At 32.1% G+C, this 19,479-nt stretch overlaps 1 protein-coding gene and 1 long non-coding RNA gene across 4 annotated transcripts in view; both read left to right on the top strand.

Moving 5' to 3' along the window:
- LOC140443569 (uncharacterized) overlaps window positions 1-19,125 on the top strand; it is a 365,838-nt gene extending 346,713 nt beyond the window's left edge. Inside the window, exon 2 of the long non-coding RNA XR_011951236.1 lies at window positions 17,377-19,125. This is a non-coding gene — a long non-coding RNA (uncharacterized lncRNA). The remainder of the gene's footprint in view (window positions 1-17,376) is intronic.
- LOC140443566 (colorectal mutant cancer protein) overlaps window positions 1-19,125 on the top strand; it is a 315,102-nt gene extending 295,977 nt beyond the window's left edge. For all 3 annotated transcript variants that reach the window (XM_072534899.1, XM_072534898.1, XM_072534897.1), the window contains exons 11-14: window positions 46-240; window positions 1,427-1,617; window positions 4,422-4,524; window positions 11,902-19,125. In XM_072534899.1, coding sequence (XP_072391000.1) covers window positions 46-240; window positions 1,427-1,617; window positions 4,422-4,524; window positions 11,902-11,988 — 576 coding nt within the window. In that variant the 3' untranslated portion in view covers window positions 11,989-19,125. The remainder of the gene's footprint in view (window positions 1-45; window positions 241-1,426; window positions 1,618-4,421; window positions 4,525-11,901) is intronic.
- Window positions 19,126-19,479: the final 354 nt, after the last annotated feature.

Genomic DNA, 19,479 nt, shown 5'->3' with positions numbered 1-19,479 from the left:
AGGTTTAGATTTGAATATTTTGTATTTTTTTTCTTTTTATTGTAGGAACTGATGGGTCTACGAGAAGACAAGTCTGAACTTATATCCAAGCTCTTCGCTTTAGAGAAAGAGAAATGTGCCATAGAACTGAAACTTAAATATTCCGAAGGGCAGCAGAAAGCTCAGTCAGCAACATTGAAAAACCTTCAGGGCCAACTAAAAGACACAGAAGCATTGTTAGCTATAGCTACTCAGCATAAGGTAATAAAATTCTTTATCTAACATCCATATAAACGGGAGTAGGTAACAATATTCGCTGTGAAGACAAATCTGAAGTATTGGGGAATATGTGAAAAAGTTAAGACGTCACAAAGTGATAATTTGTTTTGAGATTGCCTATATTTGGTTTTAAAAAACTTTTGTATTTAATCTAAAGTTACTACGTTATCAACAATTTTATATCGTATCGAAGTTTTTACGCAGTATTATATGTTATATCTTTTTATTGAAATATCTAGTCAGTTACGTCTTTTGCTTGACCTTCCTCTATAATTTTCTCCAATATAAATTGACACCCAGCGACTATTTGCAGTGGGTGGTGATTCTGATCTCGACGTTGAACGTGCTTTAACTCTTTAGCATTACAGATGTATCAAGTAGTCACTAACCATCCGTCCAACAATTAATATACTTTTATGAGCTAATTTTTTTTGTTATGGTATATAGGTATATTTAATTTAAATGTTACATAAAGTGCAAAATAAAATTTTTAACTAAAACTATTGACAATTTAATATTAAAGACTTTTTTTGACACAATTTCCAATTATAAATATGTTTGTCCTAGTTAAAAGTCCATGTGATTTCTTTTAGTTTTTTTTGTGAAAATTATGTGTCTTATACCAATTTATATCTAGTACTTACTTATAATTATATTATGTATAATTTTTTCTTGCGTTGTCAATGAGATACAAATTCAAAAGGAGATATTTTGTATTTAAAAACTTAACTTACGTTTCGCAAAGTTTGTCTATTTCCTAACGCATAATTAATTTAATATGCCTTTGTATAATCAATTCTCTACTGTCTTTAATTTAATTAATCTATTTGGAATCAGTCATCGTGTTAGATTCTTATTAGGAATCTTACGTTTTTGGACACACTTGGCAACTGTAACTGGATTTTTATTCAAACACTTCCTTTCAATAACATATCGGGGAACAAAATTTTACTAATGTAATAATGAAGTTAGAAAAATTGAGTGTGAACTACTGAATGTCTATTTTTCGCCCCTTTGTTAATTTAAATACTTTAACTGTAAGTTTAAGTACCACATCCAAACGTGTGAACAATAGTTATTAATTAGACTTAAACTAAATCCTAAATTATCTTAAAATTCTAGATTACCTAAAAATTTCATCATATTGTAGTAAATATTTCTCTTTTAGGAACAAGGATATTCAGATGCTGAGCATGCTCAAGGCATTGAATTGGAATTAATGCAGGCATTAGCAAGAGAGGCAAGACTGAAAGTTAGGTTACAAGAGTTGGTTACTACATTAGAACAGGTAACAAAGAATGCTGAAGCAAGGCTATTGGAAGGGAGAGAAATAGTACAAGATCTTAATCATACAAATAGGTAAGAATTACAGGTACACAGTTTTAGACAAGCACTTTTAATTTATAAACTTAGATAAGAATAATAGTAAGTAAGTAATAATTGTAGTTATAAGCCATTCCGGTAAATATGAATCTCGTACATACACCCACAACACCTAAAAAAGATTTACTCTCAATTAACCATTATGTTCTAGTATATGTATAAAAAGTTCTTGCAATAAAAAGGTGATTTCGCTGCAAAATAGGACGAGGAAGATCAGATAACTATATTGGACCTCATTTTTTTCAAGAAAAATATGAGCATGAGAATAAATTATATTTAAAGGGAAAAAGGTCTGATTGCAATTAATTCATTTTAGGAGCTCTCCTCGTAGGTTATTACCTGGAAATGACAAAAAATATGGTACAATAACACTGATTCAAAGAGATTACATAAACAAACAGCTGCAAAATTGCAAAATCGTATTCGTAGGCGGATATATACTATGATAATAAACTATTGATGGGCGTAAGAAAAATCAATATTTTAGGTGCAAGAACGAACATCGAGATCGTGAAAAGCTGTAAGTAGGTGACCGATAAGATCTTGATGGAGGAAGAAACAAAAATAGTGCAGAAATACCTAAACGGTTATTATTATTAGTATTAACAACCAAGTAAGAAGAAAAATGAAGGATACAAAAGAACAAGAACTCGAACGAAAACATGAAAATAACAAAGAAATACAGGAAAAAATCATTAAAAAAAAATAGAAAAAATCAGGTAGAATTAATCGTGGGTATAAAGTAGATAAACTTCATATAAAATAAAAACGCTGATAAGTTTTCCCAGATTAAAAAACAGAACAACTGGCCCTGATGATGTACGATCAGAATCTCTTTAATGCAGATTTTAATAAACAATTAATTACGATATTCGGTGGAATATATAATACTAAAAAACACATACAGAATGGGCGAGATAAGAATTTATAGTCTTAGCTAAAAAATAGGGAAGTACAACGTGTAGTTGCTACAGAACAATAAACCTTGTCGGTTATTTGATTCACGATTTTTAAAAATCATATTTTGGAGACGGTAACAAATTTGCTATGAAGAATTAATAACCACAAAATTTTACAATCGAGCTATAGATGGCGTAACTGAGTTATGACGTCATTTACATTTATTTACATTTATTATCGCGAAGCCAGTGATGACAGAACGTTTAAAATAAGGGAGTGTTTTCGAAAATGGAAATCATTCGTAAAAGTTTGCGCTGGATGTTTTTTTTATGATTTTATAAAGGACTTACCTACTCGACAACAATATATGGAATGGATTAGGTAGTGCAATTTTTAGTAGAAGACCGTTTATAGTTGGTTTGCAGAATTTCGTCGTGTTCATGTGTCTGTCAGTGATGAATGTCGTGAGAGTCGACCGAAATTGGTTTTTGTTCCGAGAAACATTGATGCGGTGCTTAACACGAATAAAGGAGATCAGCATGTGACTTACAGAGAGATAGTGACACCTCTTGACATATCATAGACTTCAATACAAGCTGCTGTGCTTTGAACATTTAGGTATGAAAAAAGACCGTTACAGATGGGCTCCATATATAATTTGATCGAAGCGCAAAAAATACTTATGTTGATTGCCGTATCGAAGAATGATTGATGTTCATATAATATATAACAATATATATATATATATATATATATATATAGATAACAATATATAACAATTCGTTTTAACTCTTCGATAAAATAAGGTAAAATAAAATAAGTCACATCATTCTTCATCATATCAGTGCTAACCCCCATACAGCACGTCAAACAATGAATATTTGAAGGAGAAAAACATCGAATTAATATTACATTGTTCGTATTAATCCGGTTTATCTCTTAATGGCTTTTTCTTGTTCTCCGCTGTCAAACAAAAGATGTGTGGACAGAGATGTGTTGCCATTACCCCAAGAAGCTGTTACAGACTTTCAAAACTTCTTTCTACGATATCAGCTTCAGTGTGGAGAAATGATTTCAGAATTGGTTTGAGCATATAAAAAATTATAGGCCTTAAAGGCTAATATTTCAAAAAGCAGCACTTTTACAATATAAATTTTCTAATTTGCCCTTTTTCACTTTTTGTGAAAATTTAAGAATCTGTGCAAATCATTTTTTAACATTGTCGAAACACGTGGATGTCGGGAAGGAATCCCTGCAAGATAGTAGAATTAGGCTATTTTGTTAGAACACAATTATTTATACTGTAAGTAAATGCTGGTATTATTAAAAGCGAAAACAGAAAGACCCAAAGTAACTTGTTAACTAGACAAAACCATAACCAAGTGGTCTAATATGTGTACTGTTTCAACCATAACCAAGTGGTCTAATATGTGTACTGTTTCAACCATAGACATATAATATAAATAGACAGATAATACAAATAGAGTGCTACAATACATTGGCGTTCCCCCAGTGCGACAGAGAAAACTGACGCAAAGAAGTCCCTGCATCTCTTTCTAATTGGTTGGGTTTATCGACCAAGCTACCCAAATGACCAATGAGAAGTTCACGTGGTCGATAAACCCGGCTTATTAGAAAGAGATGTAGAGACTGCTTTACGTCAGTTTTATCCGTCGCACTAGGAGAACGCTACTGTATGGCAGCAGTCAGTCTATTTGTATTATGTCTATATATGGTTTCAACGCGTATCATAACCTAAATATACTTAAATAGTATTAGATTTATTTTAAAAATATGTATGGATATTATTTTTGATTATATTATTCAAATATGAGTTTTTAGAATATAGAATAATTAGGTATTTTTTTATTCTTTTTCAGTATATTAGCTGACACTGTAGACAGAAATAATAAAAAGTATCAAGCCAAATTTAAAAAGATGGAACAGCAAATGTTTATATTAGTTGAAAAGCACAATGCGCAGGTATGGTTATTTTGTCTTTATTTACAAATTATTATAACATTATGATTGATGCTCCAAAATTATTGTCCGCCGCTTATACCATACCATAACTTTTTAATTTACGGTTGCCCGTTACGCTTAATACCCCAAAAATTTTGTCTCCCACTCATAGCGTCATGTTTTAATATTTTTTATTAAGCATTCCTGAAAAAATTAATATATATCATGCCCGGTTTATAGTGCGTCCAACGACGAGAAAATTAATCTGAAGAATAATGCAACCAAAAATTGTTAAATTGATAATTGTTAAATGTTCTCAAAAAAAAAACTGTAGCTAAAGCTGTTCTTTTTCCAACTTTTTAGGTTGATGTACTGTAAACTACAACATCTGAACTTTAGGCGGTTTCATGTTTACATAACTTTATTACATATTTATAAATTACACTAAATATTATACTAGTGATATACTAATTTCTTCAAAATAAGAATGCATATGAATGGGACAGGTCTTTGATACCAGTTTTTTTATGTGAATCATCTCCAATATACAACTTTTATTATAACGATGTTTGTCATCTAATTCTGTTTTATCCTTATGCTTTCCTGATCTAGCTTACATTGTATGTCCTGTTTAAGAGGTTTTTGTTGATACTATTTGTTTATAATTGTGTCTTACTTTATTTTCTTTACTATATTACGTATACGCGTAAGAAGTGACGAGCACTGCCACATATTGCCACAGTTATTTCTTTAATATCTTGAGTTTATCAACTTGTGTGAAAAATATCCATGTTGATCATATAGGGTGAGTTAACCAGTAATTGACCAATTAAGAGACTTTTCATAAATATAATAAAAAAAATATAACTTATATAACTCCCTTTCTTTTTAATTTTGCACAAAACAAAAAATGCTGAGATATTCATTTATAATGTAAGATCGTATAACAGCGTTAAAACTAATAAATAATAAAACCCAAATAAATTTTTTTAATAAAAAAAATTTAATATACATAAATTCGTATTCTTCCGGTTGTTGCCCACTGGACAACTAGTGTTTGACCACGTTTTTCTCAGTAATTGACCCACAACAAACGATATAAATAAAACTTCGATTCGATACATTAACAGTTTATATTGCTTACTTCTTGCTAGGTATTACAGCGGAAAATTTGTACCGAATACGATTCTCCGTACAAGTTACCTAATACGGTTTTCTACAAGTTTTGGCTGCTCCACCCTTCATACGAGCTGAACTTTAGTGACTGTGCTAATATCACCGTCAATATGCTTATAGGTTGATTTATATTTGTCAACAGGACAAAGAGCTTGAACTTCTGTTTCATTTTGACTAACTACGTTTAGAATAGTACAAACGTAGTTATGTTTTTTACCAGGAAAACTGACTAAATCGAATTCTCTGTCTTTTACTTTCATTTTTTTTTTTCAGGTTTTTCAGATTTTGGTTAAGGGTTCCTCTTCGCTGTCACTCGTGAAATGTTCTGATATATCGTCAAAACTTTCAGAGTGCTTTCAGACTAGTCTTTATCTCCCTTGCTTTTGGAATAGTCTATTTTAAGTTTTTTTGTTTTTATCTGAACTTTTTTTTGATTTTTAGTATTTTTATTTATAGATTTTTGCTGCTTTTCTTTTTCTTATTATAGCACCTTCTTCCTTTTCTTTTAATTTTTTTATTTCCAAGGTTTTCTTTGTTTCCATGATACTCAAGCCACCTTTTTGACGTAGTAGCATAGGGCAGCTTTTCCTTTTTTACCATTTGGTTTTTCTCCTCAGGCGCCTCTTCTGGTCATAAAATGTGGTCTAAGAAGGAAGTGCTAATTTTTCGGTTCTGTAATTTTTTGTTAGCGTTAGACGTCGATAATCCTGCCTTTTTAACACTACACTGCTATGGATAATAATGCTGACAATTTTTCTGATGCGTTTTAAGGTCTTTCTTAACAGCTTCCAAAGAGATAGTCTCGCTTCCTTTGCTTTATGTTCTATTTCTTCTGTTATATCACGTCTTTCTTGTTTTGCGTTTTTTACATTATTTGCGTCATTTTCTCTTATGTCATACTTATCTTCTCCTTTGTCGGTATTATCCTTCACTTTGTCAGCTACCTCTTCTATTTTGTCGTAGTTATCCTCTTCTCCTTCTACAACATTTGCTTCAGCTGCTACCCAAGTAAACCTTTCTTCTTCTCTGATTCTTATAGTATTTGTTTTATTTATTTTAATATCTTCTTTTGCTGAATCTAGAACTTCACTTACTGCTGTGTCTTAACTTACTGCTGTGTCTTCTTTAACTTCTTCCATATTTCAAACAACTCCTTTTCCGATTTATCACCTGTCCATTCATACATTTCAGCACGTTTAAATTCTTTTCTTCTTTGCAATGAAATTAGTGATTCAAAATAAAGAAAATGTGGAATCTTAAATTCAGTGTGTTTGTTTCTACTTGTATTGTTTTTCTTGTTTACCCCCAAAATTCTTGCATGCATTTACCAAAGTATATAGCTTCTACATTAGAGGGATACAATCCACATTACGAAATCCGTTCTTAATAGAATCCCCACTAACTCGCTCTGTGGCATTTTCTATTAGAAGGGGGAAGGTTGCTTTGTTAACTGGCTTATTATTATTTGCTCTTCTCCAATTAAGGACAACATTCCTTCAACTAGCTTTTGCATTTGGGAAAAATTCTTTTCTCTGCACGAAATTTGCTGAGATTGTAGGTCAAATGAGATTTGTTACCGTCCAAGAAATAAAGTATAGGGAACTTCACGCCTTTTTGTTTTAGAAATGGAAGGAGTGTATTACACACGTAACTATGGAATCTTACCAATGACCCAATCCAGATTTGTGTTTCGTACTATTTCTGTAGCAATTCGCTCATAGGGATAAACAATCATAGGAGGATAAATTTGTCCATCTGCAGAAATTGTGAAAAGAACTGTAATGTATTCTTTTTCTGAATCAGATTTGATTTCATAGAAATTTTTCATCCCTGTTGGTCCTAAGACCAAACCTGTTTTAGGATTTGTAGCAAAACCTGACTCATCAGAGTTAAATATTCTTGTGGGATCTTCTAAGATATCTTCTGCGTTTTCACTTGCCAGGTATCTGCGTATATCTTCATGCCACTGCCTGATACTGATTTCAGAAACATAGGATCTCGCTCTATTTATATATTCTAGATGTCGCCTGAGGAATTCATTCTTCTTCTTTCAGTGCCTATTCGTTCCGAATATTCATTAAACCATTTATTTCCCGGCTTATAGATTATAGCTTTTACTGTTTCACAAGCAGGTTTTTATTCAATGGAAATTCTTTATTTTTTATTCTTTAATTCTTTATGGATTCTTTATGAACTACATTTTATTTTGTTAATAAAGGTAGAGTAAGGAACATTATACATCCTTTCTGCACCACGTATTGAATAATTTCTAATATCGGCAATGGTTTGTAATAGGTCATTTTCTGAGTATTTGAAAAATACTTTAGCTTTCTTACTTACTTTACTCTGGAAAAGAAATGATATATAAATTTTAAATATCAGTGATTGACCAGTGTTCAAGCCAGCCATTGACCACCGGTCGCCGATAGTTGACCACGTCATGGTGCCAATAGTTAACAACTGTTTTGTATGGTCAAAATCTGGACCGTCACATTCATTTGAAATTTTAACAAGACAAAGAACTTAAACAATACATTGCGTGCATTATAAGAGCAAAAAAGGTGGGAAATACTCACTTTCGCTGAAATCTAGTAATTGACTAATGAAGTTATTTACTAGATAATAGGCATAATTTTCAATCCAATTACTGGCCACTCGATTTTTACCCAAAAAAACAAAAATATTTTAAAATATTATCAAAAAACGATGTATGCACTATATCTAATTTTAATTACAATTGATTTAACGCAGTTTTTTGTAAACGCTTTTTCGATGATTACATATTTAAATAAAACTGTTCATTTACCATGCTTATTACTAAATCACACACCGTAACTGAAAATTGACAAGTCAATTTATTACGTCTCTCGGCGCCCTCTATACAAATAAAGTAGTGGTTATACGGCACCATCTACTAGCCGAAGGTTAAAACACTACACGAAACTTATTACATAGACGTTAAGGTTTACAGGCATCTTATTTTTAGCTATAGAGTTATCTTTGGTCTATTACTGGGTGCTGGTCAACCAGTGGAACAGGCGCCCTACGTCAATTAGTCTTTCTCTCCGTTGTTCTTTACCATCTCGTCTCCTTATCTTCAACAATTTGGTCTTTTTTTCTACTCTCCTCCAAGACAAGAAGAAGTCCAAATTTCGTGAGCAGAATGAAGAATAACGTATTTTTCTTAAACCTAAAATTGCGTCAAAGTATGATCGACTGTTACTTTTGCTGTGTGTTGTTCTCTTCTGACACGAACACCTGGAATCTGCTGACTGATTCGATGAATCGCCTAGAAGTGTTCGGGGTTTGGTTGCATAGAAGAATACTTCGAACACCCTGGACAGCTATGCAGATTAGCGAAGCATTATTAAATAGAGCAAATACTGCGTGTGAATTATTTAAAACTGTTCACATAAGAATTATATCTAGGGAATTCTCGTAGATTATTGTTGTAATATATTTTAGACTAAAAAGATTTCTGAAACTGAAAAAGTGACAAGAAAAATGGACATCTCCCAATTGAAGAACCCTGAAAGGAAACGAAAATAGTATCAATGTTGAGAAAGAAATAGAAACGATGGAGAACTTGGTACAGATAGACGTTGAGTAACATGGACGGCTCTAAAAACGAAAATAACATAGATACAACAAGAATACATCTGGTTTACAAACAAAAAAAACAGAAAACAAGAATGGATAACGCCAGAGATTATGGGCCTAATGGACGTAAGATTAAAACATAAAACAAACCCAATAGAATACAAATGAATCAATAAAATCATTAGAAAAACGTGCAGTGAAGCTAAAAAAACTGGATGTTAACAAAATGCCTAACAATTGAACAACTTCAGGAAATATACGATACCTTTAATGTCCATAAAAAAGTGAAAGAAATAATTCTTAGACACAGAAATAGACCAAGAAACAATATTAAGAAATAATAATAACGAAATAATTATAGGCACAGAAGACAAACTAGAGATGGAAAAAATACATTCAGACACAGAATATATACACCGGTCGAGATAATATTAATGTCGAAATATTTAAATTAATTGCATACAATCAAAGTAAAAGTCTAGACTTAATAACAGCACTATTTAATATAAAATACTATCAGAGTGACTAAAATCAACATTTGTAACATTACAAAAAAAATCCAGTGCTATCACAATGACTATCGAATGCCTCATGTCCTAAAAACTTGTCTTAGAATTATCCATACACGAATTTACAAAAAGTGTGAATTTCAGATGAGTGACACTCAATTCGGATTTCGAAAAGAATTGGGAACACGAGAAGATTTTTTGGCTTAAATGTATGTTTTATTAATTATCAAAAAGCATTTGACTGCGATAATTATCAAAAGATGTTCGAAATTTTGAGAACAACTGGAATTGACGAACACGACTTGCGAATTATTTCAGAACTGTATTGGTCCCAACGGCAATTGAAATAGAGCACACAACATCCGAAGATATACGAATCCAAAGAGGATTCCGACAAGATTGCGTCTTATCACCGCTAATATTTAATCTGTATTCGGAATTTATATTCAGAGAAGCATTAGACGAGGTCCAAGGTGGAATCAAGATTAACGGAACCAGCATAGACAGCATCAGGTACACTCATAAATATGAAAACATGTTTTACAAGATCAGATCTTTAGAGATCTAGAGCTCAGGATCCGAATGATCAGATGTTACGTTTTTCTGCTTTGCTATATGGCTGTGAAAGTTGGACAATGGACTCTGAAACAAAAAAAGAATATAATGCCTTTGAGATGTATATATACAGACGGATGCTGAGAATTTTATGGATACAAAAAAAAATTTTGCGTAAAGAAAATGTACCTAGAGAGAAGACCGATATAAAATCGTTCAGCTTATAATGAAAGGAGCCATGGCTAAAGAACATTCATAATTGGACAGAAGTTCATGATTCGTTAGTTCCGAACAACTCTTTTATCCAGAAAACTGCGGAAAACGCGCCAATATAATTGCCAACGTTAGCAAGATTTAGTTAGACCTAATATGGCACTGAAAAAAAAAAGAATTGTTATTCAATTTTTAAAAATTAAGTTTTGATTCAGAGAACGACAAAACACGGACAAGATTTGAAAGAACAAGTTTCACTTGGAGGTGTGACATAAAAATTTAAAATATTAATAACTTCATAGCGTTTCAGTTATTTTATACAGATAAATTTAAATACTACAAACAAGATTTTCGAATATATTTTTAATTTGGTGAAATGGGATATCTTAATATAAATTATTTAACTTAAAACTAAATTGTACGTAACAGAGAACATTTTCACAATAATAAAGGTGCAGCGAATTTATAGCACTTGTTTGCAATCATGCAAAGTTTTTTGGCATGCCTAAATGAACTATTATGTTTATATGAGGTTAAGCCACAATTGATTGTAATGAAAATTACATTGTTAATAACTTTGACGTTTCGATTTCCATTCCGGAATCGTTTTCAAACAAGATTATATAAAAAATTGTGCGAAATTGATAACCAACAAGATTTTAAGTTGGGTTATCACAATTTTTTAAATATCTTTTTTGAAAACGGATTCCGCAGTGGCATTTAAAATGTCAAACCTTATTAACAATTTAATTTTCATTGCAATCAGTTGTGGCTTAACCCGATATAAACATAATATTTAATTATTAAAAATATGTACGGTTTCTACAACTGTCGTCTTGCTATGCAAACGCTAAACTTATAAAATCAGTAAAAAAACATTAACCACTTTAATGAAAAAATTATCAATAATTTTGCAACCCAAAAAAACCAGAGAATCGTAAAAGACATAGTGTACGAATTTAGGATTTCGCTCATTGATAATTTTTATTACAGTTTACACTAATTTTGTCGGTGAGTAAGATTAATAGAATTTACATCTTTCTCACTTCTACATGAGACGTCGTTTTGGATATATATTAGAAGAATGATTTTAAAATTATTTTAGACTTAAAAATACTGTGTTTACCTTTCTTTATACCGAAAATATTAATTATTTATGGATATAAGCCAGTTTGGTTAATATAATGTGAAATTTTCGTCAACAAAATATTACTATTTATATATTTCAACTACAATATTTCTCTATTTGGTTTTATAAATATTTTACAAAATTATTAATTGACCTTTAATAGGTCAATGTTGTATATTTTATAATACTAGTCCTTAATATTTATCTTTCTTTTAGGTTCAAAATTTGCAACAAAAGATAGCTACGTTAGAAACGCCTCCAACAAATAGTTCTGAAAATTCCATTAATTCAGTAGCAGTCTAGCAGTCTTGTGTGCCATTGCATTTAAATGATGATTTAACATAGTTATGTTGATCTCTTTTCATCTTAATTTTAAGAGAGTTACAGAGCATTTAATGCTGCGCTTGTGTACCGGATCTAGTAATGATGATGTTGGTATCAGTGTACGATTGTTTAAAGTAATTGAAAAATTTTGTCATTCCAATTTATACAACTAGAGTTTTATAAGCTATCTATGTTTTTCTTAAATATAGGATTATTATAATATTGTTTCCTTTCACGTCTATTACACTTCATTAGTTTAGAACTTAAAAAAAGACAATAGTTTACATTAGATAACATTGAATACTAGTATATCAATGGACCGTTAATTTAGGGATCGCAAATGACAGTATTAATACTGTTTACAGAGGTGCGATATGTATTTTTACTAATATCACAAATCTCGTGTAATATAGACAAACCCAAAAATGCTATTAATAAGGAAATATTTTTTATTTCTACCTACGAAAATTCTACTTAAACTTCAAATTATTCTCACAGATTTAATTTTATAAATTCATAGAGCCTTTAAAGACTCAAAAATGAGTTGGAGAACCATCAGGTACTGTATAGTGATCATTTCTCTTTAAACAGAACGGATAAGTCATTTAGGGATAATTTATTTAACATCCGTCATATTCTTAAAAACATAAATATAAATTTATAGTGATATATTTTTGAATCATTATGAATATTTTATACTTTATTCATTATAATTAAGGTTATTTATTAAAATGCACAATTTTCTGTCGTTTTCATTAGGTATCTCGGAATAGATAAAGATAAATTAGTAATAAGAATAACGTTAAATTTTCATTATTTTGTCAATCCCTACAGTCTCTAATATCCCGACAATACTTCATAGCTGTGCGAAAATCAAAACTACAAACTAGATAACTTGCAACAGATTTACGAGGAAAAACTAATATGTGTAATGTTCTAATTTAGTTTTAAGTATTTGGTGTCACAAGCGTCCTTACATCAATTAGAAATTAGTTTATATACTCACTTACTTACTTACTCCGTGTCGTTACAACCCTTCGTGGGTTTTAGCCGACTCGACAACATGCCTCTACTGTTTTCTGTCTTGAGCAACCTCCATCCAATTCTCCACGCTCATAGTGCTTAGGTCTCCTGCTATATTATCTCGCCACCGGTGATGAGGGCGTCCGCGTGGTCTCCTTCCAGTTGGGACTTCCTCCCACACCAGTCTTACTGTTCGTTGGTCAGAATGTCTTCTGAGGTGTCCTGCCCATTGGAGTCTTCTGGACTTTATTTCTTTTATGATGTTCTTTGTTAGTTCTTATCTTATGAGCTCTGTTAGTTCTTATTATATATTGTTCTGATGCTTCATCTAGCACAGGGCCAAAGATCTTCCTTGGTAGGGGACGCAGCTTATCCTTCCACATATCTATGTGTGCTATGCTTGACTGGATGTCTAATAGATTCGGGCTATGTGGAATACTCTTTCTAGATTTTAGGCGCTCTCTTGGTGGCTGATGCCCGTATAGTGGATGCACCTCATTAGTTTCCATCTTATTTCTGTTGATGTTGGCTGCAGTAATACGTCTAATACTCGGAGGGCCTATACCGACCAAATATTATATCTTATCAAACAGGTCTCGTTTAATGCTGTATCTACTTGCTTAGCATGTGCAGATTTTGTCACACCTGGCAAGCATATTTTGCGGCAGAGTAACGTAAGGCCAGGGCTGAGGTTCTTAGCATCAACGGATTGGCCCCCCATTTCCTCCAAGTAAACTTCCGTATGATATTGTTACGGGCAGATACTTTATTGTTTGTTTTTGTGCAGTGCGCTTTGTGTGCGAGAGTACTGTTCAGGGTAACTCCTAAGTATTTGGGGTGGAAAGTATGTTCTAGTTCTACTACCTCACACACAACTCTTAGTTTTCTTTTGGCGTCTCTACTTCTTAGATGTAGACTTCTTCTACTCTTCTGGAAAGACCAGATGGTAGAAGATCGACAGGAAGGCCTAGAAAAAGGTGGAAAGACGCAGTCAGGGAAGACCTGGAGAAGATGGAAGTAAGGCCATGGGAAAGAATAGCACAGGATCGGAATCAATGGAAGGCAATAGTAAACGCGGCAAAAACTCACGAAGAGTTGTAAAAGCCAATGATGATGATGATGACTTCTTAGATGGAAAGTTGAGACCTGAGTTTTAGTTAGGTTGCGTTTTAGATGATTTTCTTGACTGTATTTTGTAATGTACCTCGCCTGTACCGCCAATGCCAAATCATTAGCGTATAAGAAGCTTCTTGAATTTTGCAATTGTGGTTGACCGTTGGTATATATGTTAAAAAGTATTGGGACAGGACGCCTCCTTGCGTAAGCCCATTCTTTTGCGATCTCCAGCTACTTCTGCCCTGGAACTCTACATAGAAGCTACGGTTCTGCAAAATACGTGTGCGAATCATGTCTGTAAAGATAGGGTACCTCGTAATCTGATACATAATACGTAGAAGAATATTGTGTTGCACTGTGTCGTACGCTGCAGTGAAGTCTACCAAGGCAACTCCAGTGATCTGCCCTCACTCGAAACCATCTTTAATGAACTGAATCAGACTAGCAATTTATAGCAATATTAGTTTAGATATGGTACTTAGTCGGTTGAGCAACAGTCTCTCGAATATCTTGTACGTGTGGCAAAGCAAGGAGATTGGCCGGTACTTTTTTGGGTTTGTTGTTTTTTTGCCTGGTTTTAGTATGATTTTAGCCATACTAAAGTAATTATTTTAGTCATACTTAACATTTGTTATATACTTATATTTGTTCCACCTGTATATCATCCATCCCCGGTGGTTTGTCGTTTTTATAATTTTTAATGACTTCCTTTAGTTGTTCTATTGTGAACGGAGAAGTTGTGACAAGTCGTAGTTTTCAGACTCAATATACCGCAACTGAGCCTCAGCGTGTTAACCGATAGTTCTTCTTTTTTCTTTCAGTTTTTCCATTCTGCAGGAGTCGGTGAGCTATCTCATTCGGAATGACATTCTAGATTGTTTTATTTTTCGACGTATCTCCATTCAGGTGTTTCAGCAATTGCCATGCTTTATGACTTCTCTTGTACATATTGATGTTTTCCAGAGACCTATATCATCTGCTTGTTTTGGACTTTGCAAGGACAGAAGTAAGTTGTTCACCATATTCCCTCGTCTTTTCGCTAAAGAGATCTTCTACAAATAAGAGTTGGTATCGGTAAAGAAGTACCTTTATTTCCTCGTTCATGACTGGGATGTAATTGTCTGGCATCCTCTGGTGATCATGAGACGAGAGCATTCTAATTTAGTGATATTGATACAATAAAGAAAAACAAAAAAATATAAATGTAGGTATGAGTGAAGAATAAGAGATAAATCATGAGAGGACTACAGTATTTAATAAACATAATAGTTATTTTTTACGCCATCTATTTTTTGTATTTTAACTAATTGACATTGACGTAATTATCTACCACCTTACTACGACCCCTAACAACTAAATTTAAAAGCGTGCATCGTCACAACCTTTCTTATTGAATTAAAGAATGAGATCAACAATACATTAAATTCTATCATTAATGGTCTCTATAAACTTTAAATTGCAGTGTTGGCGGTAAAATAAACGAAAATATGGCATAATATCTTGACAACTAAATGTTCGGACAATGCAAGAAATTACTATTTTAATATGGGATTACATCGCCACGCGCCTTTACAATCACAGCAATCCTGTCTGGCATTGTTCGTGCTAAGGATTTCCACAAGTCAGGGTCAAAACTATCCAATAATTCACTTAAATTACTCTTCAAATAGGCGACGGTTCTCTAGGGGGCATTACACAATTTCTGTTTCTTCTTACGCCACAATGTCTCAATAACAGTAAGGTCTGGACTGTTCGAAGAACTTTAATGTTATTGTCTCCAAACCATTTTTTAGTTGATTTAGTTGTATGGCATACAGCACCGTCCTGCTGGAATATAAAATTCAAGTTCGAGTAGACATCGTGAGCATTTGGTATAAGACTATTTTTCAAAATTTCTTGATACTTTGCTGCGTTAATTGTGCCTTCCACCAACTCATATCTTCCTAGACCCGCTGATGGCATGCACCCCAAATCATAATTCCTTTGGGAAACTTTACAGTTCTTTTGAGGCAATGTTTATGGAATGTTTCATTTTTTACTCCTGATAACCCGTTTTCGAAAGTCTCCCACGCAAATATCAAATTTCGACTCTCCACTAAATATGATCCTAGACAAGATCCGGGACAGCTCTTCTTGATACATTTTCATACAAACGGGGTTTCTGCGTTTCATTGTGCTGTAATAGCTCGTAAAGTGTTTCGACGGCCTAATTTGCAAACTTTAATTAGTAATCGGCTATCCCCATCAGACACAATTACCGGTCTACCCGAACGTTTGCCTTTAGGTTGGAGACTTCCATTCTCACGATGATGCTTAAGTACGTCTGCAATTGTACACTTAACCAGATCTAATTCTTCAGCAATTTCTCATATTTTTTACTCTGAAAATATTTTTTAATTATCAGTTGACGAAATTTAGTATGTGTCGCACTTCCTCTGGATATTTTTAAATAAATATTTTAGCAGAGGTTTTCGCTAGAGGTTTTTTACAACTAACTATTAAGAAACGTGCGACTTATGATGAGTTAATGTGAAAATTATTTATTTTATACGCGGTAACTAGATAATTCGGAACGTTCGGAAATTTCCGAACGTTTAGTTTCCACGATATTGTGCAATATAATCGTCTATTTTAGTGCCAACACTTCAATTCAAAGTTTATAGAAACCAAGCCATTTCAATATTTTATTATTAATTATAGACTTTATTATATTGTTAATCTCGTTCTTTAATTGAACAAGCGAGTTTGTGAAGATGAACGTTTTCAATAAATTTTCGTTTGTCCGAACATTTAGTTGTTAGAGCTCATATAAAATCTAACCGTAAAATTAGAGAACATACAAGAACAAGAAACAGACAAGAGCATCTATGACTAGCACAGTAATGACATAAAAATTGTCAAACATATTTGTGCGTGATTCCTCTTTATAGGGTTGAAAAGAGGAAGGAAACCACGTTTTTCCCGAAATTTTGAGATTTGTAACTTCACAGAATTATTCCTCTTTATGATTTCACCTAATCTACCATTTTTATCATGATCAGCTTAATATGAATGGTGAATGAGTCATTTAAAGTCAATAAACTAATTTGCAAGAATTTCCACAATTATGTAATAAAAGATAGGAATCCATATCGCCGGCCAAAAAAAGCGAAAGTGGATTTTTGCTCACAAACAACACCCTCTCGCGGTTAAAAATCATAGCTCGTAAAGCTGGAGTGACTCTTCAAGCTAGATTCAATAATCTGCAAAAAACAACGGAATCGTTAGATAATTTATACTCAAAGTTACAAGTAATCAAAATTTTTAAAATCATCGTCACTTTTGCAAAGACTTTTAAAGTTGCGTATTTAATTTTGCGCATGTTGAGTCAGGTCGTAAAGAGGAATAATTCTACACAGTTACAAATCTCGATATTAATATTGGATATAGATAAAAATAACGAAGTTTCATAATTAGGTAAAAATTAAATTTAATTTTGTGTTTTGTAGACAAAATTTACAGAAATGCTTCACCTTTCAAAATTCAAAACTATTCATATGTATAGGCTGTATTTGGTGATCGGTCTTCTCACAGGTAGCGCATAGGAACTTGCATGCAATTGCATGTCTCCTGCCTCTAGATACATACGGTATGTTGAAGAAAATTTACACCGTGTTAAACGTGTTATAAGGCACATAAGCCCGAAACATTAATCAAGACTAATCTCGATACAGTGTGAGGAAAATTACGGAAGCGATTCAAAATAAATAAAAAAGATTAGACGTACATAAAAAAGAGTATACTTTAGTTTAATACAAAATATTATAGAGAAATACAATATTTGCCCCAGAAAATCAAACACAGGTCGTACAAATACTTGGGGATGGAAATAACAAAAAATAAAAAATATAAAAGCAGAAAAACTAATATCAATATTAAATGGCGTTTTGTGGTTTAGAATAATAAAAAACACGAGCAAAAAGAGAATATGTGGACTATAAAGAATATTATAGTGATATATAGGTGCGAAGGATGGCTATACAAATAACGGATGGCAAAATACTAAACGCCACGGAAATGGATTATTGGAAAAATCAATATCACAAATGAAATGCGGACCAATCAATTAATATGACATGGTGTGTTCACATAATCAATCACACAATTTCGAAAAGTGCTTTTTCTACGGGAAAAGAAAATGCTGGAAAGAAGACATCGAGAAAAAAAAAGAGATAAAGTCGTATATATATATATATATATATATATATATATATATATATATATATATATATATATATATATATATATATATATATATATATATATATATATATATAACACAATTCTTCAAACCTTCCCTGTATGAATTGGTATCAATACGTTAATTCTGCATAACCCTTGTATCGCCAGAGACTCGGGCTATATAAATTCATACACAGATGGAACAGAGTAGATGTCACTTGTGGTGTAGCTATCCACTTGAAATGGGAAATAAGCATAATATTCATACCGATTCATACACGATAGGTTTAATGAATTTTGCTCTTGCGCCATATATTTTGGGCTTTAAATTCATCTAAGCGATGTCTTTTGCTGAAAAAGTAAACTTTTGCATATATATATATATATATATATATATATATATATATATATATATATATATATATATATATATATATATACAGATATGTATACATCTATGTATACATCTATGTATGATAATGATAATAATAAAAAATCTACAATTTAGTATCAACATACAATTTTAAGTGCTAGAAGTTGTTTATAAAAACTTTATATCTAAATTGGAATGACAGTTAATGTGCTAAGGTGTGTCTGCCTCGCTGTGATTAACATATACCCTTAAAAAAGATGGCAAAGATACGTATTATCAGGAAAATTATTTATTTACAATGAGAATCGCTATAATATTTCTAAGTACTAATATAATTTGTTTTGTTAAATTTGTTTTGTAAAATAAACTTTTTTATGTCTGAATGTTGCCTTAATAATCTATCAAACAAATATTATTTTCGTTTTAAATAATACCTGAAAAAACAATTGAAAGATATCGAAGACGTCAATAGAGAAATGAAATATAGAAAATTAAACTTTCCAATAATAAGGTATAAACTAAAAACAACCGACTGTAAAGACACAGACGGAAATGCATTAACAAACAAGAAACAGATACTGGACACCTGGGCAGGACTTTTGAATATCAGTAGACGATACAAAAACTGGCTAACAATAAATCCCCGAGAACAGGCAACTTAGTAACAGAACTTTAAAAAAGCCATAAAAACTCTATATATTTATACTATTTGATAGTAAAAATCTGGAAAACAACAT

This window comes from Diabrotica undecimpunctata, chromosome 6 (genome assembly GCF_040954645.1).
Source record: "Diabrotica undecimpunctata isolate CICGRU chromosome 6, icDiaUnde3, whole genome shotgun sequence".
NCBI classification, from domain to species: domain Eukaryota; kingdom Metazoa; phylum Arthropoda; class Insecta; order Coleoptera; family Chrysomelidae; genus Diabrotica; species Diabrotica undecimpunctata.
Note: the sequence above shows the minus strand (reverse complement) of the source record. Positions and strands in the feature narration are given on the sequence as shown.